The 24,723-nt window shown below is 44.6% G+C and overlaps 2 protein-coding genes across 2 annotated transcripts in view; both read left to right on the top strand.

Moving 5' to 3' along the window:
- The window catches only part of MCM3 (minichromosome maintenance complex component 3), a 368,003-nt gene that overhangs the window by 256,788 nt on the left and 86,492 nt on the right, over window positions 1-24,723 (top strand). The window lies entirely within an intron of this gene.
- Window positions 1-24,723, top strand: part of TRAM2 (translocation associated membrane protein 2) — a 50,701-nt gene that overhangs the window by 6,843 nt on the left and 19,135 nt on the right. The window contains exon 2 of the mRNA XM_081855671.1: window positions 19,683-19,746. Within this exon, the coding sequence (XP_081711797.1) occupies window positions 19,683-19,746 (64 nt within the window). The remainder of the gene's footprint in view (window positions 1-19,682; window positions 19,747-24,723) is intronic.

The raw sequence follows: 24,723 nt of genomic DNA, 5'->3' as shown, positions 1-24,723 counted from the left end.
CCCCCCTCTGCAACCCTGGCACTTTGCGCAGGAATGCCAGGAATGCCGAACTCCTCCTTCGCCTTTCTGGCTTTCTCTTTCTTCCCTCCCTAGTTTGCAGGCAAAGGGGAGCAGATGAGGGGCACACTTGCAAAACTCTGACGTGGAGTCTGGCTGGGGTGCGTGCGCGCGCGCACGTCTGTGGCTCAGTCGAGAGTGTGATTGAGAAGTTGAATTTTTAAAAAACCCAAAGCCCAACCTTGTCTCTTTGCTCCTCAGTGCCACGTTTCACTTTGTGCTAGCAAATTGGAGAAGAGAGACTTCCAGCTGCGTTTGCGTTGCCATTCACTTCATTTAACAAGTAGTTTCCAGTGCACAGAAACATGGGTGGCTTGATGGGGGGGACGGTGTGTGTGTGTGTGTGTGTGTGTGTGTGTGTGTGTGTGTTGCTGATCTAATTAACCAGAAATCCCAGCTGGTAGGAATACAAATTCCAAAACTGCTGCTGTTGCCGGCAGGCTACAAGATTTGCAGCGGGGTTCTGACTGAAGATTCCCAGGGCCTGATTTCCTGTGAACCAGACAGCTTGTGACTCCTGCTAGATTAGGGCTCCTCTATGTTAAAGGGGGAACATCTGAGTTCCCTTGAGAAAATTTTGCAAGGATAAAGACATGAGAAGGTAACTCCCTGTTGCCTGGAGTTGACCTTTAGTTGCTTGCCGCTAGGTGAAACCTGCCCATTTAAACTTTGGGATCCCTCTCTCTGTGCTGGCTGATAAGTCATGTGAGTTAGCTCAAGGTAAATACTTGGCCTCTTCCCGCTCCCCCCTGCTCCTGCCCCCACAAAAAAACGACTAGAGGAAAACACCTCTCACAGTAGAATGATCTCAGCTGCAGAATTTTTGAGCTGGAAAACAAGAGCCAGGGTTAGATCCAAGTTCAAGATTCTGTATGTAATACTGTTGTGATCTGCCTTGCAGAATTATGGTTAAGAGCAAACGCAAACACCAGCGGCTAATAATAATTATAATAATAATAATTTATTATTTATACCCCGCCCATCTGGCTGGGCTTCCCCAGCCACTCCGGGCGGCTTCCAAAAAATATATATATATTAAAATACTAAAATACTGTAATACATCAAACATTAAAAGCTTCCCTAAACAGGACTGCCTTCAGATGTCTTCTAAAAGTTTGGTAGTTATGTTCTCTTTGACATCTGGTGGGAGGGCATTCCACAGGGAGGGTGCCACTACCGAGAAGACCCTCTGCCTGGTTTCCTATAACTTGGCAAGACAAGAAGCAACTTTAGCTAGAGCCAATGATTTTCATAACACAGTGCATGATTTTGATGTTGCATAGAAGAAGAAAATGGTGGTGTCTCCCCCCCCCAAAAAAAATTTATTCATTCCTATTTAATCCGGAAGAAAAACATGCTTTCTTCTCATTTGGCACCACTGCGCAACACTAAATACATTGCTTAATAACTGGTCACTTGTGGTTTTCACTGGATGCCTTTTGTCAGCTAACCGGTTCACGTACTTTCCAGTGGATGCAATTCATCTGCCCTACCTGTGTTGTTTTCATTGGACACGGTTTGCCAGCTGTGTGCTTGCAAGGTTGGTGGGCGCAGAAATGTGCTCACAAAAACTTGCATTTTTGTTGCTGCCTTAAGAAAGATTTTGTAATTTCATTTGCACAGTGTTACAGGTGGAGCTGCAAGAAGATGCACCTGCAGATGCTCTTAGTTTTTGTTAGATGGGGAAACAGGAACAAAATACCTCAGAAACTGAAATCAGAATGCATCAGCGTAGTAAACAAAAAGGAGTTCTTCCACCATTCAGAGCCTTCTGTGGTTCTTGGGATTGAGATTGTTGCATTTGCTGAAGATGTTGGATGCTAAAGGCATTGATATCTTGACCTGTGCCATCGGTTGCGGTGGGGGCTTCCCTCATTTTTTAGCTTCTCTGCTTTAACATAAAACAAAATAAAGTGGGGTTGGACTCGATGGCCCTTGTGGTCTCTTCCAACTCTATGATTCTATGATTCTATGACTAGCTTTTTTATTTACAAACATACAAAAGCAAAAGGTGCAGTCGGTATTATACCCAATGGCTTAATACCAAGGAAAGCTGAAATCATAGAATTATAGAATAGAATAGAATCATAGAATCATAGAGTTGGAAGAGACCACAAGGGCCATCGAGTCCAACCCCCTGCCAAGCAGGAAACACCATCAGAGCACTCCTGACATATGGTTGTCAAGCCTCTACTTAAAGACCTCCAAAGAAGGAGACTCCACCACACTCCTTGGCAGCAAATTCCACTGTCAAACAGCTCTTACTGTCAGGAAGTTCTTCCTAATGTTTAGGTGGAATCTTTTTTCTTGTAGTTTGGAACCATTGCTCCGTGTCCGCTTCTCTGGGGCAGCAGAAAACAACCTTTCTCCCTCCTCTATGTGACATCCTTTTATATATTTGAACATGGCTATCATATCACCCCTTAACCTCCTCTTTTCCAGACTAAACATGCCCAGCTCCCTTAGCCGTTCCTCATAAGGCATCGTTTCCAGGCCTTTGACCATTTTGGTTGCCCTCCTCTGGACACGTTCCAGTTTGTCAGTGTCCTTCTTGAACTGTGGTGCCCAGAACTGGACACAGTACTCCAGGTGAGGTCTGACCAGAGCAGAATACAGTGGCACTATTACTTCCCTTGATCTAGATGCTATACTCCTACTGATGCAGCCCAGAATTGCATTGGCTTTTTTAGCCGCCGCGTCACACTGTTGGCTCATGTCAAGTTTGTGGTCAACCAAGACTCCTAGATCCTTTTCACATGTACTGCTCTCAAGCCAGGTGTCACCCATCTTGTATTTGTGCCTCTCATTCTACTGCATGTGTGTACCTGGGACTAAGCTCCATTGTGTGTGACTTACTTCTGAGTAGACATGCATAGGATTGCCCTGTAAGCCTCCTTTGGCATTCTAGCCAGTGAGTGCAAAGGCACTGGAACGCTTGTGAGAAGCAAGGCTGGGGCTGGTATATGCAATAGTAGGGGGCTCAATTTCTCACCATTGCATGAAAGTGTCAATAATTGCAGTATTTCTCTGTTCAGTCTGTCTTCGCTTGCTTCTCACTTTGGTCCAACTGGCAACAACTGCCTTATTTTCCTGGCTCTCAGGGTGAGCATTGGTTTTCTTCTCCTGCAAAGTAAACTTTTGAGCATATACCTTTTTGCTTTCTGGCTTAAGGGCAAACTGGTAGACCCTCAACCCTTACTTTCACTTGCTTTTTACTTTTTATATTTAACTTATATTTAGCAATATAAATCACTCAGGTCTTCCTCTTTACCATTTCCATTATTGAGAACTGGGGTAGGGGTACAAGAAAAGTATTGCCTAAATGTCTCCTTGTTTTCTGGTGATCTTCCCCTAAAGTTGCATAAGAGGAAGGAGTGGAGCAGATGGCAGGCAGTTCTTACTCATGAGAAGCTGTAGCTGCCAAATGTAGTGCGCTTTGAAGGTACAAGGAATCTCTGGCAAGGAGCTGATTGCTCTACGTTTGCCTTTCCTGTTTGTGGGAAGCTTTTTAACCTTCTAGTTCTCTCTCTTGCTTTTTTTCATGCTAGGCTGTATTTGTTTTAAAGCAGAGGTGACATACCCATGGCCTTAGGGAAGCTTTTAATCTTTGATGGATTACCGTATTTTAATATTTTGTTGGAAGCCGCCCAGAGTGGCTGGGGAAGTCCAGCCAGATGGGCAGGGTATAAATAAATTATTATTATTATTATTATTATTATTATTATTATTATTATTATTATTATATTACAGTGGTACCTCAGGTTAAGTACTTAATTCGTTCCGGAGGTCTGTTCTTAACCTGAAACTGTTCTTAACCTGAAGCACCACTTTAGCTAATGGCGCCTCCAGCTGCTGCCGTGCCGCCGGAGCACAATTTCTGTTCTCATCCTGAAGCAAAGTTCTTAACCCGAGGTAATATTTCAAGGTTAGCAGAGTCTGTAACCTGAAGCGTCTGTAACCCGAGGTACCACTGTATTATTATTATTGTTCCAGGTGCTGTTGAAAGCCACAGTTCCCATATGCCCCAGGGGTGATGGGAGTTGTAGTTCAGCAGCCTCTGGAGGGCCACAGGTTCCTTACCCCTGTTTTGAAGAGTAAGGTAAAGGAACCCCTGACCATTAGGTCCAGTTGTGGCTGACTCTGGGGTTGCGGCGCTCATCTCGCTTTATTGGCCGAGGGAGCCGGTGTACAGCTTCCAGGTCATGTGGCCAGCATGACTAAGCCGCTTCTAGTGAACCAGAGCAGCGCACGGAAACGCAGTTTACCTTCCCGCCAGAGCGGTACTTATTTATCTACTTGCACTTTGATGTGCTTTCGAACTGCTAGGTTGGCAGGAGCAGGGACCGAGCAACGGGAGCTCACCCTGTCACGGGGATTGTTTTGAAGAGTAATCTGTAGTTATTTTTTGCCATCTACTTGATGTTTCACTAGGGGAGTAGTGTTGGGGTTTTTTTGTCACCAACAGAGGACATTATCACATAAGGTGGCCTAAAAAGTATTTTTATTTGAAATAACACAAATGCCATAGGATGCAGCATCTATTTCTCAGTTTCTGGTTGTCTCTGCTTCAGTTCTGAGCTACCTTAGACCTGGGTGGCAGTGGCTGTGTGATGCTGGGGCAGTTTGGATCTTCTGAACTGCACCAGCCATGTTCCTCTCACTTCACAGTCCATTGCAACCCATATTTTCATGCTGTTTTGGTCTGTTTGGACTGAAATCAGCATTTCTGCAGCTTATGGCCTCGTGCTGGAGCTTATAGAAGGCTTTCATGAGTTGAGGGTAGGCTTGGTATCCTCTGGATGATGGAGGGCTATAGAAAGGAAATGGCTGAATCCTGATTCACAATAGCTTGTTTCCTCCCAGGAAGGCTTTTTCCTTTTCCCAGGCACTTCTGTCAGCCTCTGGAAACTCTGGTTTCTTTTAACCCTTTCATCGGCGTTTGTGTTGGCCTGGAATGATGATCTCTGCTCCGTCTTGGCCAGGGACTTTCAAAACATTTTTCAGCCTCTCTGAAGCAAAGGCATGGAACAGGGCTGGTTAATCTGCAGCCCCCCACAACGTGTTTCTGAAGTACAGCTCCCATCATCACGATCCTGCATACTCAGAGGTCAAGGGGTTGTAGCTCAGCAATATCTGGGGGGCCAGAGGTTAAGTCACCCCTGCAGTAAAATGATGAGCCTCTCCGGACTTCAACATGTAAGGCAAGAATTTGGTTGATTATGGCAGAACCTAAACGCTAGCATATGAAAACTACAGCTCTGTGCCAGGGATAATTGCTCTTGCAGTGTTAGAAACTCAGATATACAGTGGTACCTCGGGTTACAGACGCTTCAGGTTACAGACTCCGCTAATCCAGAAATAGTACCTTGGCTTAAGAACTTTACCTCAGGATGAGAACAGAAATCGCACGCTGGTGGTGCGGCGGCAGCGGGAGGCCCCATTAGCTAAAGTGGTACCTCAGGTTAAGAACAGTTTCAGGTTAAGAACGGACCTCCAGAACTAATTAAGTTCTTAACCTGAGGTACCACTGTATAAGCTAATTGCCAAATGGCTCCTTCAAGCTATGTTGTGGTCACTTCAACAGAATGTCTAGGCACCAAACCCCACCCCACCCCCCAAATGAGATGATGATGATGATTTAATTTCTATACCGCTTGTATTTTAAAGAAAAAAATCTCAAAGCAGTTGACAACACATTCAACCACCAAATATACAAGCTTATCTGCTTCAGAAACCTGGAGGCGCCAGCCAAAGGGAGATGTCCGTTGCCAGAGATCTGGCATCCAGAGATCTCCACATGGTCACAGTTAGACCAGCGCGAGTCAGAAAACGCACCTGGCTCCTGGGGAATTTCTAACACCGCATCCAGGTGCACACATTCCACACGGCATATTGCAATTCCCCCAGTAACAAAACATTGCTGTTTTGAAAGCTGGGCAAATGTAATAACCTGCAAAGGAGCAGGTGTGCGTAGGATCCAGAGGAAATAAAGGACATTGCCCACCTTGCTGCTTTGGAAAGGCGCTCAATGAGGACCAGACTACAGTGGTACCTTGGGTTAAGTACTTAATTCGTTCTGGAGGTCTGTTCTTAACCTGAAACTGTTCTTAACCTGAAGCACCACTTTAGCTAATGGGGCCTCCTGCTGCCACCGTACCGCCGGAGCCTGATTTCTGTTCTTATCCTGAAGCAAAGTGCTTAACCTGAAGCACTATTTCTGAGTTAGCGGAGTCTGTAACCTGAAGCGTATGTAACCTGAAGCATATGTAACCCGAGGTACCACTGTACTGTTCTAGTACAGTGGACGCTCAGGTTGCAAATGTGATCCATGCGGGAGGCACGTTCGCAACCCGTAGTGTTCGCAACCTGCAGCGCCGCCTCTGCGCATGTGCGGGTTGTGATTCGGCGCTTATGCGCAAAGCGCGATTTAGCACTTCTGCGCATGTGGGACCGCCGAAACCCGGAAGTAACCCATTCCAGTACTTCTGGGTTTCAGCACGTCCATAACCTGAAAAAACGCAACCTGAGGTATGACTGTACTTTTCAGTCACTAGTAGCCACAATGGCCATGTTCAGCCGCCGCTACCAAGGCAGGATGCCTCAAATGCCAGTCGCTGGGAATCTCAGGTGGGCAGAGTGGCGGTTGTGCTCATTTCCCGCTTGCGGGTTCCCCACAGGCACCTGGTTGGCCTCTGTGAGAATGGGATGCTGGAGTAGATGGGCCACTTTGGGCCTGATCCATCAGGCTCTTTTCATGTTCTTAAGTTTTCCTTTGGAGACATGTTGGGCTGTGTAGAAGAAAAAGTTAACGTGTAATTAAAGGCAATGGGAATTTAGCTTATTAGCAGTGGTGTGAGTTTTCTGGAAAATTTCCAATGCTTTAAAAACTGACTGGAACCTGATTTAATACATTTGGCTGACATTTAGCAAACGAACCTGAAGTAAGTCATGTTCTACATCCTAAACACATACCTTGAAAGGTTTCCCAATAACCTAAAAGTATTTGAAATAATATTTAGGGTTAAAAAATGAACAAAGCTTACTTAAATGTGGCTTAAATTTTATTTTCTAACAGAATAAAATAATTAATAGGATATTATTTTTCTTTGAATAATTGTGCACATTTTGATACTTGAGTGTGCTAAAATGAAATGTAAAGCACTTAAATGGATGCATGTTTCCTTAGGATGACCTTGAAAAAAAGTTTCACAAGGTATGATATCTTTCTGTAATGCTACTAATTTATTTTAGGAAAATTCATTTTTTTTAGATGGAATTTTGTTGTAAAAATATAGGAATATAACAACTACTGAAAATCTTCTACCAAAAATTTTCTGCCCTACATCACAGGTTGTGGGAGATTGATAAGAGTGGAGCATATTCCTTTGCCCCATTTTGAAGTATCCGTATTTCACAGTTGGCTGAGTGCAGCTGTGGGTCTGTTTCTCGTGTCTTATGTAGTTGGAAATGAGTATGGTTTTAATTTTGGAAGTGAAAAATTATGCAAGAGTGATTTAACAGTTGTGTAAAAAGAACCTGCTTTCCTAATTGCTCACTGGTAACATTCTCCACTTCTTCTTTCTATTGTTATCTAGCTTAGTCTATAATTTCAAACACATTTAGTAGGAAGTAAAGTCCCAATTAATTGAAATGCATACTTGCTCAGGATCTGTGATGTGAATGGCAGTTGTGCCTCCTTCAAGCAGGGTCCTAAAGATTCCCGTGAGAGGCTCATAGCTTTGTGTCCCCAGAAAGATCTGCACTCACAGCAGACCAGAGAAAGGGGCCTAGAGATGCAGGACAAGGCGGCTGTTCAGAATATGGCATCTCCACTGTTGTCTTCCATACGGATCGCTCAGGATAGCTCAGCAGAGATCACGGAGGGGTTTCCACTGGCCTCACACAACTTGTGGGTATGCCTGACTTCTTAAAGAACTCTATCTTGAAGCAAAAGGGCCACACTTTCCAGTTGACATCCCGTAGCATGAGAGTAGGACCTCCTTGCACTCTTTCTCACTACCTTGGTTTCACCCATAAGCAGCCTATTATTTCATTTGGAAAGGGCTGGGGAAACGGCTTCCTCTTAGAGCAGCTCGCACTTTGCTTATAGGTCTTGCTTCCAAGCAAAGTATGCCTAGGTTCAACCCTATTTGGGTTTTTTGCTCCTTCTCAAATTGGTTAAGGCTGCTGAGGAATAGGAAAAATGAACCTTCTGCCCAAAAGCATTACAGAGATAATTCAGGGTTCTCTCTCTCCCTCTCTCCCTCTCCTCCCCTTTCTCTCTCTGTGTTTGCATTTCCTTTCTGTTGAATCATTTATTTAGATCCGGTGACTAACAGCATGTGGAAACCCAACATTTCCTTACTGGTACCGTCACAAGTCATGTTCTCCCAAGTCGAGCCTATGAGCTCTGCTCAATATAGGAGCTCCTATTTCTAGAGCACGTTGAGGTCAACCCGCCCAAAAGGCTGTGTGATCTTCAAAGAGTGTCCGTAGTTCTATGTGGAGTCCAGGATAAGGACCTAGTGACCCATTCATTGCAGGAGGCGTTGCCAGCAGCTCCCAAAGGTCCGTTTTTAAACCCTCCTCGAATAGAGAACAACCAGAAAACAAACAAATAGCAGAATAAAATACATTCCCGGATGGTTTCACATACAGTTACTAGGCTTATTTGGGGTATAAGGAATCAGAATTAAGGGTGAGCTAGCTATGGATTCTAATAAATATAAATTACCGGTATACACCCTCCAAGTTAATGGTATTTGTAGGTCCTCTCACATTGCAGACAGCCTGTTGTTATTCTCACAAGGAGATCTTTCCTGGAGCCCTAAGGGGGTGTCCTTTTGGGGCTCCAGAGAAGTTCTCCTCATGAGCTGGAGACACAGCAGCGTGTTCCCCATTTAGGCCTATTTCACTTATGTGCACAGGGGGACGGAATGTAACCCCCACGCAGTGGCGTAGCGTGGGGGGTGCGGGGGGGGCCCGGCCGCACCGGGCGCAACATCTGGGGGTTAGGGGGCGCAAATCCACGGGTTAGGGGGCGCAAATTATGTGCTGACAACCCACGCTACGCCACTGCCCCCACGTAAGTTAGGAGTACTTACTTCTGCAGCTATAGCATTAGAATACTAGTCCAACTCAAAAAGATCCAATGCCCTGTTTTTATGAGAAATACTTGGGAGGTGAACTGCAACTACTGGTGACTGACTTCAGTGCTCCGATTCCTAGGGCGTGTTTTTAAGAATTGGTTGGTGAGCCTGGGAGGTCACTAGATGTCTTGAATATCTCACTACTGATATTTCTTAAATTCTTCAGTTTGGATATGCCCATGGTTTACTCTGTGGGTGAGTGTGCCTTTTCCCACAGGTGCTTCTTGCATCTAGCATTCAAAAAGGGATCCTCCTTCATCTCTTTTAAATGTAGGAGCAAATGGTGTGGTAGATTTATAATCTGGTGGCACCGAATTATTTGGTGAGTGAAAATGGCACTGGTGGAAAGAAGTACAAACATCTGAGGAATTGAACCCTGAACCATGATGGGAAAGGGAAATGTCTGGGTTTGTTGACTTTGAGAGTGACCTGAATGAATCGAAGAGCAAACAAATGAGTGTTGACAAGGGCAAATTTAAAATATGCCTTGTGGGGATGTAAAAATACTAAACTTACAGCTGTGATACAGACACAAGGCATCCTTATGTGACCAGCAGCCTTTTCAGCTGTAATGCTCTTCAGGTTTTCTTGGGCTGTTTGTTTGTTTGTTTCCCTGGCAGAATCCATAGCATGCCAGTATCCTTTCCTAATTGCAATGTCTGGGTTGTGGGAATGTTCTGGGGTGCAGGAGAGGATATATTGACTAATTATATCCTTATCCAACTTGTGCTAACAAGTTCCCAAAATATCAGCAGAGTTTATAGACATTCCCCTTTAAGTTCGCAACGGTAACGCTTGCACAGGTTCGCTAGAACCTCTATAATAATTACTCTGGTAATTTCCCCTTTGTTCCCTCTTAAAATACAAGACACGACACAGTCTTTATAAAAGTATAAAAGAGTTTACTCACGTTCTGTTCACAATATGATCCCAGAAGGTAGGCAGGCTTAAAAAGGTTACATGCAGTTAGAATCTATCTTGTAGCAAGATAGTACTGTCCTCTCTTGGCTGGGAGCCAAGAGAGCATGTTGCTCCTTCAGAAGATGAAGATGGCAGAGAGGCAAGAGGCAAGAGAGGCAAGAGAGAGAATGGCTGCCTGCCCTGTGCTTTTATCATTACCTGCACAGGTGAGGCCACACCCACCTCTGGTCACATGCGGAGGAAGTCCGTCCCCAGGAAGTTTACCTGCTTGCTGGACAGACATCCCTCCCCATGTTCTAACATGTACACTCTAGGAATGTTGTCATTGACTGCTCCTGTGTTTACATCCCACATACCCCTTCTCAGGCAATACAACATTATACAAAACATAAACAACTTTATTCAACCACCCAGAGTCCCAGCTTGACACGTAGATTCTGGAAACTCTCTCTTGGTAGGGGTTTCGTCAGGATGTCAGCAGTCATCTCTTGGGTGCTGCAGTAGGATAGTTCCACAAGTCCATCCTGGATCATCTGGCGTATGTAGTGGTATTTAACCCCAATGTGTTTTGTTCTGGCCAGGAACTTCTCACTCTGCGTCAGCTTCAGGCAACTTTGATTGTCCTCTAGCAAGCTGACAGGCCCTTTTCTCACCAACCCAAAGTCCTTTATGAGTTGATCAAGCCAGGCGATCTCTCTGCAGGCTTCTGTTGCTGCAACGTATTCTGATTCTGTGGAAGATAATGCTACACAGCTCTGTTTATAACTGCCCCATGAAACAGGTCCATCACCAAACATGAAAACATGACCACTTGTTGATTTATAATCAGCATTATCCCCAGCCCAATCCGCATCAGTATACCCAACCAACTTAGGATCTCTGACGGCTGGTAACCTTAATTTACAATTCATGGTACCCTTCAAATATCGCACCACCCTCTTTACACCTGCCCAATCATGCTCAGTGGGAGAATTCACTTTTCTGCTAAGAATCCCCACAGCATTAGCTAAGTCAGGTCTACATGTGGTAACTAAATACAAAAGTTTACCAATCGCCGACCTGTAGTCATTGTTGTCTGGCAACTGCTTCGAATCCTGCTGATTCTTCAGGAAGTCAGTAGCCATCGGTGTAGCAACTGGATGTGCGTCTTGCATCTGCATGTGCTCAATTAGCTCGTGGATCTTCTGTCTTTGGCGGGAGGCAGCTCAGTGAGTGTCCACGTCTTGTTCTGATGCAGTGCATCCATCTCCTCCTGTGCGGCCTTCCTCCAGAGACTGGCTTCTGCAGCTGGCATCTCCTGTATCTCTTCCCAAGTGGAAGGTTCCTGTGGAAACGCCGACCCTGCAAAGTAGGACAACCGTAATGGTGGGACACCTTTGTTGGTTCTGGACGAGCGCCTGACCTCTGGTTCTGCGACCGCATCAGCTTCCTCATCCTCCTCCAACACAGGCATGTCCCCAGCTGAGTCCTCATCTTCGTCTCTGGTGCCGCCAGGGGTCTGGTCCTCTGCGTCTTCTGGTGCGTCGCCTGTAGGGGGCGCTGTAACACTCGAAGGCAGATTAGTACTTTGTGGGGTCTCAAAAGGGAAATATACAAATTCTTGAGTCCTTTCTGACTCATCTGAAGAATCCACAACAGTGTTCTTAGTGTCTACTTTTCCATATTCATCAAAATAAACCGCATGGTATGCATTTGTCTTACCAGTTTGTAAGTCCATAATTCTGTATCCTTTGCCTCCAGAGGCATATCCCACAAGGATACCTGCTTTTGCCCTGGAGTCAAGCTTGTGTCTGTGTTCCTTGGGCACGTGGAAGTAACACGGACTTCCAAACACACGTATGTGCGACAGATTGGGAGCTTTCCCATGCCAAAGTTCAAATGGTGTGCGCTCTGCACCTTTAGTTGGCAGTCTATTCTGCAAATAGACCGATGTGTACACTCCTTCGGCCCACAGCTTCTGTGGCAAACATGCATCCTTTAGCATGCACCTTGTCATGTCCATAATGGACCTAAACTTTCTCTCAGCTATGGCATTCTGCTGTGGTGTGTAAGGAATTGTGGTTACATGTGCAATTCCTTCCTTGGCCAGGAGAGCCTGCATTTCATTTGAGCAGTACTCACCTCCATTGTCGCTCATTAGCACAGCTGGAGCTCTCTGGAATTTGTTCTTGACCATGGCAATGTATTCCTGGAGCTTGTCCACTGTCTCACTCTTCTCTTTGAGGAAATACACAACACAAAATCTTGAAAAGTCATCCAGAAATATTAAAATATATCTATTCTTTCCCAGTGAGGGAACACTCATGGGTCCACATATGTCAGTGTGCACTATGTCAAGCACTTTGTTGCTTCTTTGTTCTGCACAACGTGGAAATGAAGGTTTTACAGCCTTCTCAGTAATACAGCTTATGCACTTTGCTGGAGCTTTGTTGCTCTGCTTTACCTGCAAGCCTCTTACAAGATCTCTTTTCTGCAGATCCAGAATGACATTGGTGTCTCTGTGTCCAAGCCTTCTGTGCCACAGGTCCAGATCTGCTTCATCCTTCTGGCTGGAATGTGCCACTTTTGCAGACTGATTCTCTGAAAGATCAAGCTCATATACACCATTGATTAGCTCTGCTTGAGCAAACACTTTGCCATTTCTAGTCACCTTGCATACTCCATTTCCAAATGTGATCTGGAAACCTTTCTTGTCCAGTGTGGACACGCTGATTAAATTGCAGCTCAGCTCTGGTACATACAAAACTCTAGAGATTGTGTTCTCAATGCATTCATTGTTTATATTGCATTTCAGACTCATGGAACCTGCACCTTTTGCTTTAACAATGTTCCCATCTGCAATTTCAATTTCAGATCCTTCTTCATCATTTATCTCATTAAAATAGTCCTTTTTATATGAAAAATGTGAGCTGGCACCTGAATCAATTATCCATTTATTACGTCTATTCTCACGATTCTGGACAGTTAAATTCCTTTCTTGCAGTAGCCATGTGCATTCACATTTCCCCTTCTTTTCTCCTTTTGGCTGAAAGGGGTGGGGTATCTTGGCTTTAGGAGCCCTGCAATTCTTTGCAATGTGTCCTTCTTTGTTACAATTGAAACAAATCACTTTCTTAGGCATCTCTTTGGACTTTGTAAATTGCCTAGATGCATAACTACTGTCTTTGCTTCTAGCATTTCTCACTGGAGATTCAGCTCTATCTCTGCATTCTTCTTTTAAATAACCAATCAAGTCTTTAAAAGTCAGACCTTGTCTATGATCCATCAAACTTACAAATGCGCTAAAGCGTGGTCCAAGTGATGATAACAAAAATGCTATCTTTGTATCTTCATCAAAAGCTTTGGGAGTCAGATCAATTCTTTGAATAATCTCAGTAAACTTGTTGATGTGCTCTGTGAATTCCTCTTTTGAATTCATCCTCACTCTGGTTAATTTACACACCAGGTTTCTGAAGCAGTTTATGCTAGATTCTCCATACACGCGCTCAATATCTCTTAAGATTTGAGATGCATCATCTGTACTATTTATTAATGATAGCTGCTCATCATGAAGTCCACTCAAAATTATGTGTCTAGCTTCGCTGTTCATGCGTTTCCAAGCACTTATCTTGGCTAAAGCTTCCTCAGACGATCCCGTAGGTTGAGGGTTTAAAGCTTCCAAAATGTGCTTATAATCTAAACATGCTATCAAGCGCTGCTTCCAGTGTATGAAATTGTGTTCATTCAGCACAGGCATTCCTAGCTTTGCATCACTATCAAAAGCTGCTCTAGCCATCTTAAAATCCAAAAATTTCAAAATTCTTCAAAATTTCAAAATTTCTCAAAATTTTAAAATCAAAATCTCAAAAATCTAAAAATGCAAAACAATTCTTCACTGCCTTGGGTCACTGTGAACTCTGAGGGAAGGGGGGGGTTGCTTAATCCCCACTGCACAATGGAACAAAGGACCATGTGCTTACCAGGAAGTTAACTCAGAAAAATACTACTCAATTCAAAATCACAATCCAATGCAATCCTTCAAAAATACGCAGAAATATGCAATACTGGGCCCAATAACCCTTTGTGGGAATGTTCTGGGGTGCAGGAGAGGATATATTGACTAATTATATCCTTATCCAACTTGTGCTAACAAGTTCCCAAAATATCAGCAGAGTTTATAGACATTCCCCTTTAAGTTCGCAACGGTAACGCTTGCACAGGTTCGCTAGAACCTCTATAATAATTACTCTGGTAATTTCCCCTTTGTTCCCTCTTAAAATACAAGACACGACACAGTCTTTATAAAAGTATAAAAGAGTTTACTCACGTTCTGTTCACAATATGATCCCAGAAGGTAGGCAGGCTTAAAAAGGTTACATGCAGTTAGAATCTATCTTGTAGCAAGATAGTACTGTCCTCTCTTGGCTGGGGGCCAAGAGGGCATGTTGCTCCTTCAGAAGATGAAGATGGCAGAGAGGCAAGAGGCAAGAGAGGCAAGAGAGAGAATGGCTGCCTGCCCTGTGCTTTTATCATTACCTGCACAGGTGAGGCCACACCCACCTCTGGTCACATGCGGAGGAAGTCCGTCCCCAGGAAGTTTACCTGCTTGCTGGACAGACATCCCTCCCCATGTTCTAACATGTACACTCTAGGAATGTTGTCATTGACTGCTCCTGTGTTTACATCCCACATGGGTAAGGGATCATATCACTGACCTTGCAAGCAGCTGCTGTTCCAAATTCTCCTGGTTTTAAAAAGTCTGTTGCCTATACCTGTATATCCCAGGAACACATTCACTATAGAAATTCAGCCACCTTTTGAGTGTGAGGCTTGTAGTTGTCTGAATTCCTTGCAGCATGCCTGTCACCTCATAGTAAAGATATTTACCTAGTATTGCCAGGATAACTGCTCCCCCCCCCAAATTGGCATGAATTTTAAATGCCCCTGCAAATAATAATAATAATAATAATAATAATTTGTACCCCGCTCATCTGGCTGGGTTTCCCCAGCCACTCTGGGCAGCTTCCACAGAGACCAAAAATACACTAAAATGAGATTAAATTCTGTTAAGATAGGACTCCCCTCTGTACAAATGTGTTGAAGAAATAATAGCTCTAGCTCTAGCTCTAGTGACAGATAAACTTTGACCCCCCCCCCAATTTTATATACAACTGTAAATCTTAATGGCAGTGGGGGTGATGCATAAGAGAGATATTGCAATAAATTACACTCATGACAGTGTTCTGTATGTGTAATATAGAAATCTTTAAATCTGTAGCATCATTCCGTGGATACCTCTTGCCTTGTGTTCATTTCGTTTCATTGCAAATACTGACCTGGGTTGCACAACACATCTGAGCGATGAGTGTCTTCAAACTGTCAGGATGGTATTCCACACTAGCCTATTCAGAATAGTCCCATTATATGACTAACGTAGGTTCATTAATTTCAGTGGGTCTACTCTGAGCAGGACTTGGTTGACTACAGCCTAATGTATTTGACAGGATTCAAGGGCGTCCTGGAACTGCCCAGTTAACGTGGTTTCAAGCCTGCAGGATTTTTTGTGGTTTGGAAGCGACAAGGCAGTGAATGCACAGAAACATGGGGTGACGAAAGGATTTCTAGGAAGATGTGTTAACATCCCCACAGGCAAATTAGGAGGAATGCAGAAGGGATACTCTTTGTCATACATGTATTTGGACAATAGTAGTATTTATATACAGGGATGTGGGTGGCACTGTGGGTTAAACCACAGAGCCTAGGATGTGCCGATCAAAAGGTCAGCAGTTCGAATCCCCGTGATGGGGTGAGCTCCCGTTGCCTGGTCCCTGCTCCTGCCAACCTAGCAGTTTGAAAGCATGTCAAAGTGCAAGTAGATAAATAGGAAACACTCCGGCGGGAAGGTAAACGGCGTTTCCGTGCGCTGCTCTGGTTCACCAGAAGCGGCTTAGTCATGTTGGCCACATGACCCGGAAGCTGTACGCCGGCTCCCTTGGCCAGTTAAGCGAGATGAGCGCCGCAACCCCAGAGTCGGTCACAACTGGACCTAATGGTCAGGGGTTCTTTTACCTAGTATTATATACAGTATCTGCATAATAATGTATGGAAATGTAACTGATCATATTTACTGTTTTCATATATTTTAAAATACAAAATTATAAAACATACTACACATTTTATCACAAATACATTCTTATTGGACTTCCATCAGCACCTCTGATAATCCTCCGTCTTATTCACCTCTTACGCATTTCCTAACCTAATATTGCCTTTATATTTTTAACATATCCCATCTCCTTCTTCATTTTTGCAATATTTCTGATATTAATCCTCACAGAGCATCTTGCAGACCTACAAACGTCGTCTGGTCATCGCATATTTACTGTTTTCTGTTATTTTTTCTTACTGTATTTTTGCACTTTTTTCTCCCTCTTTTCATTATTCTTTCATCACTTTATTTTCTATAACTTTATTGTCTATAACTGAAATTCTCTCTCTCTCTCTCTCTCTCTCTCTCTCTCTCTCTCACACACACACACACACACATATACACACAGAGCTTGCAACCAAATTGGAAGAAATGCCTATAAAGAAGTGGCATAGTTTAACCACTGTGTGAGCAATAAAATCAGGATTAATTACGAATAAGCATGTGGCCTGCGGAAGCCGTACAGTTCCTGGAGGCTGCTTTGCTCCTCCTCAGACAAAGCTCATGGCTTGGGAAAATAGTGATTAAGGATGAATCCTGGTTCTGTTACAAGAATGCACTTAAGAACATTCATTTTGTTTTTGACACCTTAGAATTCTGACAGCAGTTCAGACAACCATGCTAAGCCAGTGCTTAGCACAATGCAGAGTGACAGCAAAATGGGGAGAAGCAGAGTGGCTGCCGGCTGCCCCCTTTCGGAGCCTGCACTTGGACAAGGCTGAGCTTTCTGTGTCATGCAAGCCACCCAGTGAGAAGTTATCTCCCTGTACTGAAGCACTGGTGGGAACTCCATGTAAAGAACCACTGGTGGGAAGAATGTAGAACAAGCAAAACCTAAAAGTAGTTTTTGTTTTAATGTATGTGGGGTTTTGTTTCTTTGGGGTCTTCTAGTTGTGTGAGGGGCTTTGAATTGCCTTTGGCAAGAAAAAGCAACCAATAAATGTTCTTCTTCTTCTTCTTCGTCTTCTTCTCTGGTAAGAGAGACAGATAAAGAAAACACACAACTGAATGAAAAGGAGATACTGTATTTTGGGACCTCTTCTTGAAAACGCTGGTAGACTGGGAGGATGCAGAAGACCCCAAAGTCGATAAAATTGTGTTTCAGTTGATCTGCACTTACAAGTGCGGAATATCTTGTGGGCTTCGTGACCAGTGTAGAAGAGGACAGTATTTCCCTTTAGTGTTTAAATCGGCTATTGATCAGGTTCTGTTCAGTTCAGCAGTCTTCACCAGGAGAACCCTGTCCCTGCATATTGGCTCCCTATTTCTGTGCCCTGTTTGCTGTGACTGCAGTTGCCTGGCCTGCTGCTACTTCCCCCCATCTCTCCCTGCCAGATCAAGAAAGTGAGCCATGCCTAGCTGTTGCAAGTTCTGCTTTCTATTTTTTTAAAAATAATATTTATTCCAGTTTTTAAAATTACAAAAAGAGAACACTAAATTAAGCAAGAAAAAACAAGACAATACATCACCATGAATACAGACAAGCAAAAAATAAAAAAACCCCAGAAAAATACAATTAAGAAAAAAAAGAAAGAAAAAAACCCCAAATCAAACCTTCCCATAACTTATTTTCCATTTGCTTATTTCCTTGACCTCCTCACACCTCCCTTTTTTGTATTCTAGTTCAATTAGATATTTCAGCAAATCCTTTCCATCTTTGTTTTTATCCTAATAATTATCTTAACATACTGTAATTTTACACTCTCTTCTTTCACCAATTAACGATCCATTTTTACTTAATCCTTTATATCATTTCTGCTAAAACCACATAGCTTAATTCCAACATCCTTCTAACATTCCTTAATTTTACAATGTTTCTATGAATAAACTTTAAATTTCTTCCAATCTTCTTCCACCAACTCTTCTCCTTGGTCTCGGATTCTGCCAGTCATTTCCGCCAGTTCCATATAGTCCATCACCTTCATCTGCCATTCTTCCCGGGTGGGTAAATCTTGTGTCTTCGCAAGTTCTGCTTTCTAGTAATGTAGCTGTTTACTACCCTTCCCTTCCCAACAAACACACACACAACTGCTATAGACTTCAGTCTCCTGGTTATTATTATTATTTGTTGTTGTCTGTGTAATTCTTTCCCAACGGGTGACTCATTGATTTTGTTTGTATTGGGCCCAGTTCCAGCTGCTGCGGTCCTTTCTCCAAGACGGGCTGCTCTTTACTGCAACGTCCGCAGCAGGAAGACAAACTCCTCCTCCGTTCTGCAAATGAACTTCATTTAAAGTCCCTCTTCCACTCTAAATTTTAAGCCAGAGCCTTTCCGACGTCCATCTGCACCCCTTGGCTGCTGAAGGCTGTGCTTTCTTCTGTTTCAACATTTTTAGCTATATTTCATCCAGAGTGCATACTTGACATAATGGGTATACAATACGGCTAATACTTGCCTTCATTTTTTCCGCTTGATGCTTCCTAGCTACAAACTCCTTATTTATCTTGGCTCTGCATGACTAACTTCCTTCTTTATATCCTTGCTAGCCTCTGTGCCTTAACCCACACTTGAATTGCCTCTTCTGATGTTTATCCTTAGGGACCTGGAAATCTTGGGGGAATTTGTCCCCTCTTCTTTGGTTGGGAATGAATTGGATACTTTACAGTTTTCAACAGGGCCTTTTGCCTCCTGAACAGCTGCATAACAGGCAGTAATTTTGTAGGACAGTCTTCCCCCATCATGCAATGACCAGACTAGCTTTAGCTGCTGATTTTTTTAGCTGCCATGCAGCTGTTAAAACACAGCAGCCCTAGCCTGGCAGGAGGGCTTTACTGGTCCCCTGGTTTTTCTTCAGCTCAAGCACTTAAGCCTGGCTTGGGGAAAAGAAGACCTGTGACAAACGCCCTTCTTTAGAGATCAGGTGGAGAAAAAAATATCCTACCTGGAGGAAATTCTAGGCACATACAGATTCAGTCATTCACCAAAAAAGCATAGAAACTTCAAGCTCAGGCAGCAGCACCTCTGTCTCCTGGAAGCAGGAAGCACATCTGCAACAGTGGTAGCCAACCTTGTGCCCTCGAGATGCTTTGGGCCACAATGCCCACCAGCCCTGTCTGTTGGCCAAGGGAACTGGGGCTGATTGCAGCTGCAGTGCAAAAGTTATGGCAGGCGCCAAGTTGGTTTCCCATGTTTCTGTAGTCTTGCATATTTGTGTTCACCTGCAGGAAAAGTGAATTTAACTTCTCGCTTTTCAAAATAATTTGCAGTGGAGTCCTTCCTGTTGAGGATGTTGGAGCAGTAGGACAGGGTTATCACTGTGGTAGCACCCTTTCGTTGTGATGGTGGGACCCACAAGATGCCTGCGACAAAAAGATTTCCATTTGGACTTCCATACAAACTAATAGAGCAACTTACTTTGTCTTTACAGGTCACAGCCAAGACTGCCTTCTTGTTCATCTTACCTCAGTATAACGTCAGTGTGCCTACAGCAGGTAAGGCAGCCTATGCATACCTTGGTAGCACTTTGGTGGTATTAAACCCTGCAAGCTATGAGCCCTGGATTTCCCATTAGCTAGGTTTGTGTCACCACCATGACAGTCCAGCTTCCTTGTGATTATATCGACTGTGGGCCTTGCTCTCCGTCCATTTATCCCATAGACGGGCAGGGTATAAATAATAAAATTATTATTATTATTATAACCGCATGGTGAGGGAATCTGTGGCCCTCCACAGGGGCATGAAAGCACCCCCTACCACCCCTGCTTGGTTGCCTCACCCCAGAAATTTGTTAACAAGCCCTGCATGTTGGGAATGGGTTGTGACATAAAAGGAGACAGAAGAATGCTTATTTTATGTCCCCTTTCCCCATCTACCCCCAAGTCCATCCAGCTCTCAGGCCAGATGTTTAACTTTTTCTGGAAAAGTGAGGGACTCCCCCCCAACCTTTCCCACCCCATTGTCAACATTATAAAGGTTTCAGTGACTTTGGTTTAATTTTTTTATTAGATGGTTTCCAACCTCCTCCTATGAATATTTGAGCAGCCAGCAGTAATATGGGAGACAGGAGGTGGGCGGGTGTGGAGGACTCCCTGGTCCTGAATGGGGTAACTGTGCCCCTGAAGGACCAGGTGCGCAGCCTGGGAGTCATTCTGGACTCACAGCTGTCCATGGAGGCACAGGTCAATTCTGTGTCCAGGGCAGCTGTTTACCAGCTCCATCTGGTACGCAGACTGAGACCCTACCTGCCTGCAGACTGTATCGCCAGAGTGGTGCATGCTCTAGTTATCTCTCACTTGGACTACTGCAATGCGCTCTACGTGGGGCTACCTTTGAATGTGACCTAGAAACTACAACTAATCCAGAATGCAGCAGCTAGACTGGTGAGTGGGAGCGGCCACCGAGACCATATAACACTGGTCTTGAAAGACCTACACTGACTCCCAGTACATTTCTGAGCCCAATTGAAAGTGTTGGTGCTGACCTTTAAAGCCCTAAGCGGCCTCGATCCAGTATACCTGGACCAAGTATACCTCCACCTCCATTGTTCTGCCCGGACACTGAGGTCCAGCGCCGAGGGCCTTCTGGCGGTTCCCTCGCTGCAAGAAGCCAAATTACAGGGAACCAGGCAGAGGGCCTTCTCGGTGGTGGCACCCGCCCTGTGGAACGCCCTCCCACCAGATGTCAAAGAGAAAAATAACTACCAAATTTTTAGAAGACATCTGAAGGCAGCCCTGTTTAGGGAAGCTTTTAATGTTTAATAGATTATTGTATTTTAGTGTTTTGTTGGAAACTCAGCCAGATGGGCGGGGTATAAATTATTATTATTATTATTATTATTATTATCATCATCATCATCATCATCTGGTGTCTGAGGCTAGACTACACAGTAGGAACATGTCAAGCTCTCTGCAGTTTTCATTTTGGAGAAGCAGCTCTGCATTGGTGAGACTGAAAGCAGAGGAGCTGTTTACATGGAAGGCTGAACAACCCCTTTCGTTAGCCCATCAATTCTCCACTCCAGGTTGTTCTTCCCTGGGCCTGCTTTTATGGGGTTTCAAAATTTGTGTGTATGTTTGTGCCATAGGAAAACCTACTGGGGTCCTGATATGGAGCAGGGAAACAGATGGACTGAAGAAAGGGTTAAGCATTCTTTCCTCTCGGCCACAGTCCCCTCCCCGGAAGCTGCTTTCTAGCAAAAAGCCAGCATTAGGCTTCTAACGTGTGTTTGCACAAAACATGCAAACTGAGAATGATGTCTGTGGTTCCAGGACACGTCACGTGAAATGCCGCAGTTTTAAACAATGTACAGTTGATGAGAACCATAAGCTAAAACCACAAGACAAAGCAAAATGGCAAGAGCAGGAAAACGGGAGGGCAGCAGTACAACCCCAGGGGAAGCTTCTGCTCCCACAAATGTCCACCCGGGGCATTGGCCTTCTCAGGTCCTCCTGGCACCCTTCCCCCTTCTCGTCTGCGCTATGGCAAGCCTGCCCAGCTCTTTGCCCCAGGAGGTGAGGGAAAGTGGGTGCAGGCAGGTGGGGGTGAGAGGCAAGAGGTCCCACAGCTCTCTGCACCACTTGGAGACTTAATGGGTTGCACTCATTATCAAAGGGAAGAAAAGAAAGAGAGAGAGAGAGAGAGAGAGAGAGAAATATTTCACTAAGAAGACCCTCCTTGAGCTTAGAGCAGCATCGCTTTCAGTTCTGCTGCCCTGCCTGTGTGTTCATAAAGCGCTTCCAAACGGAGGTGCTCCCTGAGGCCTTCCTTTCGCAGCTGTGGAAATACCCAGGTTGAGTCACCCACTTCACAATGTCCCTTGCTGCTGCTGGGTTCTTTGGCACGTGCCCTCAACCACAGCTCTTCAAGAAAAAGAGTGTGGGCTGGCTCTGGATGCTTTAGGTCTGACTCACTTGACAACCTGAGCCTCATATTCCAATGATCCGCGTGCTGATGCAAAGAACTAGATTAGCAACCCTGGAGACTGAAGGTTTCTGTCTGTCTATGCATTGAGATTGTACAGTCTGCTCTGCTGGGGCAGCGCAGTATAAACTTAGCTGCCTGTATTACCAATTTAATATCTCCAGGCTGGTGACAGTAATTCTGAGAAGAGATGGGTCTCAATGGAGGCATCCTTTGAAATTCAAACAACAGACTCAGAAGGTAGTAAAAGTTGAATTTTCTCACCACCACCTTCTCAGACTTCCCCATGTCTACTATTTGCGTAACAAAAAAGTGCACATTAATCTAGGTTCCTCAGTTGCTGGTGCAGGGGCTACCGGGTTCAGGTAATTATCCCTGGTTTGTAATGTTAACACCCTGCAATAAAGAACCAAGGTACTCTGGGGACCCCAAAGGCACTTCCCACTTTTACTTTAGGATATCTGACTACAAAATATGCATACCTCATGCCTGTTGTGAATGGAGGGGGCCACACCTTTAAATCACTACTCTTCAAGGTGCAAGACACAAATGTGGAGGTAACTTGGAAACAAGGGCGATCTTGAGTGGGATGCTTTGTTCTAGACCCACTGCTAGGACACTTTTACAGCTGACATGTTGAGAGGATGTTTGTCACATGTACAAAAAGCTGGAAGGGGTAGCTAACATCATAGAAGATGGAGTCAAGAGTTCATAGAATCCTAGAGTTGGAAGAGACCACAAGGGCCATCGAGTCCAACCCCCTGCCAAGCAGGAGACACCATCAGAGCACTCCTGACATATGGTTGTCAAGCCTCTGCTTAAAGACCTCCAAAGAAGGAGACTCCACCACACTCCTTGGCAGCAAATTCCACTGTCGAACAGCTCTTACTGTCAGGAAGTTCTTCCTAATGTTTAGGTGGAATCTTCTTTCTTATAGTTTGGAACCATTGCTCCGTGTCCGCTTCTCTGGAGCAGCAGAAAACAACCTTTCTCCCTCCTCTATGTGACATCCTTTTATATATTTGAACATGGCTATCATATCACCCCTTAACCTCCTCTTCTCCAGGCTAAACATGCCCAGCTCCCTTAAAGTTAAAGCGCTCTTGACAGACTAGAACATTGGGATGCAGGCAGCCTTAAACGTGAGTCAGCAGTGCAACAGGGCAGCCAATGAGGCTGATGCATTTCTAGACTCCATCATCAGAAGTGCTGTGTTCAGGTCATGAATAGGCATTGGGTCCTGTCTGTTTTCCTTTGGACATTCCTCTTCTGAGACACTCCAAACTGATCCCTCCAAACTGGGAGAACGGGCAGTAAAATGGCAAATGCAATTCAATGTAAGCAAGTTCAAAGTGAGTCACACTGGGCCAAAAACAATTCTCGTTTCACATACATGCTCATGGGGTGTGAACATGGGGTGACAGCCAGGTATGAGACTTTGGGGTCATAGCTGCTAGCTTCTCAAAGATGTCGACCCAGAGTGTGGCAGCTGTGAAAAGGGCAAATTCTGTGCTAGGGATCATTAGGAAAGGGGCTTTAAAAATTCCCAATATGATAACAGCTTTATGCAAATCCATGGTGTGAGCTCACCTGGAATGCTGTGTGCAGTTCTAGTTGTCTCACCTCAAAGAGGATCCTGCAGAACTGGAAGAGGGCAAGAAAAGAGCAAGCAAAATGGCGAAGGGAATGGAGGACCTCTGTATGGGGAAAGGTTTGGGGCTTTTTATTTTATAGAAAAGGCGAGTAAGAAGTGATGTCATTGAATTAAGCCTGTTGCAGAGATAGTGGATGGGTAATTTTTTCCTCCCTCTCTCAATACTTAAGGAACATTCAATAAAACTGTTGGAAGATTCAGGCCGCTCCCAGAAACTTCACACAGCACATAGTTAAACCATGGCATTCCCTCCCACAAGGGGCAGTGGTTGGCTGCCAATTTGGATTATTTATAAGAGGATGGGACAGATATATGGAGGACAAAGCTTTGAGTGGCTCTGTACCCTGAGAGCTCTGTTTCTGCCTCCGCTGTCAGAGGCACTGGGCCTCTGAATTTCAGGCGCTGGGAATCACAGGAGGACCAAGTGGGGTTGCAATCAGGTCCTGTTTGCTGGCTTCTCATAGACACCTGGTTGACCTTTGTGAGAACAGAGCGCTGGACTACATGGGCCTTTGGTCTGCTCCAGCAGGAGTCTTCTTACGTTCGGGCACAAGAGTTTTACGAAGCGCATCGACAAACTGCAGTGCACTCAGAGTAGGACAGCAAGATGGCGAAGGGTCTCAACACCAAGTCCTGTGATGAATGGTTGAAAAAGCCGAGTTTCGACTGTCAGGGGAGACACAACAGTCATCTTCAAATGTCACACGGAAGATGAGCAGACATGTTCCCTTTGTTCCAGAGAACAGGATTAGAACCAGTGCAGGGAAATAGATTTTGGCTAAATATTAAGAGAGAGAAGATGGGTGCTGCTTGACTCCCTTGGAAGGTGGGGGGCTCTCATTCGCTGGAGATATTTAAGCAGAAGCTGGGAGCCCATCTGTTGGTGATGCTGCAA

Source organism: Podarcis erhardii (genome assembly GCF_964252035.2).
Source record: "Podarcis erhardii genome assembly, chromosome: 3".
NCBI lineage: Eukaryota > Metazoa > Chordata > Lepidosauria > Squamata > Lacertidae > Podarcis > Podarcis erhardii.
The sequence above is the reverse complement of the archived record's forward strand: the minus strand, read 5'-3'. Positions and strand labels throughout refer to the sequence as shown.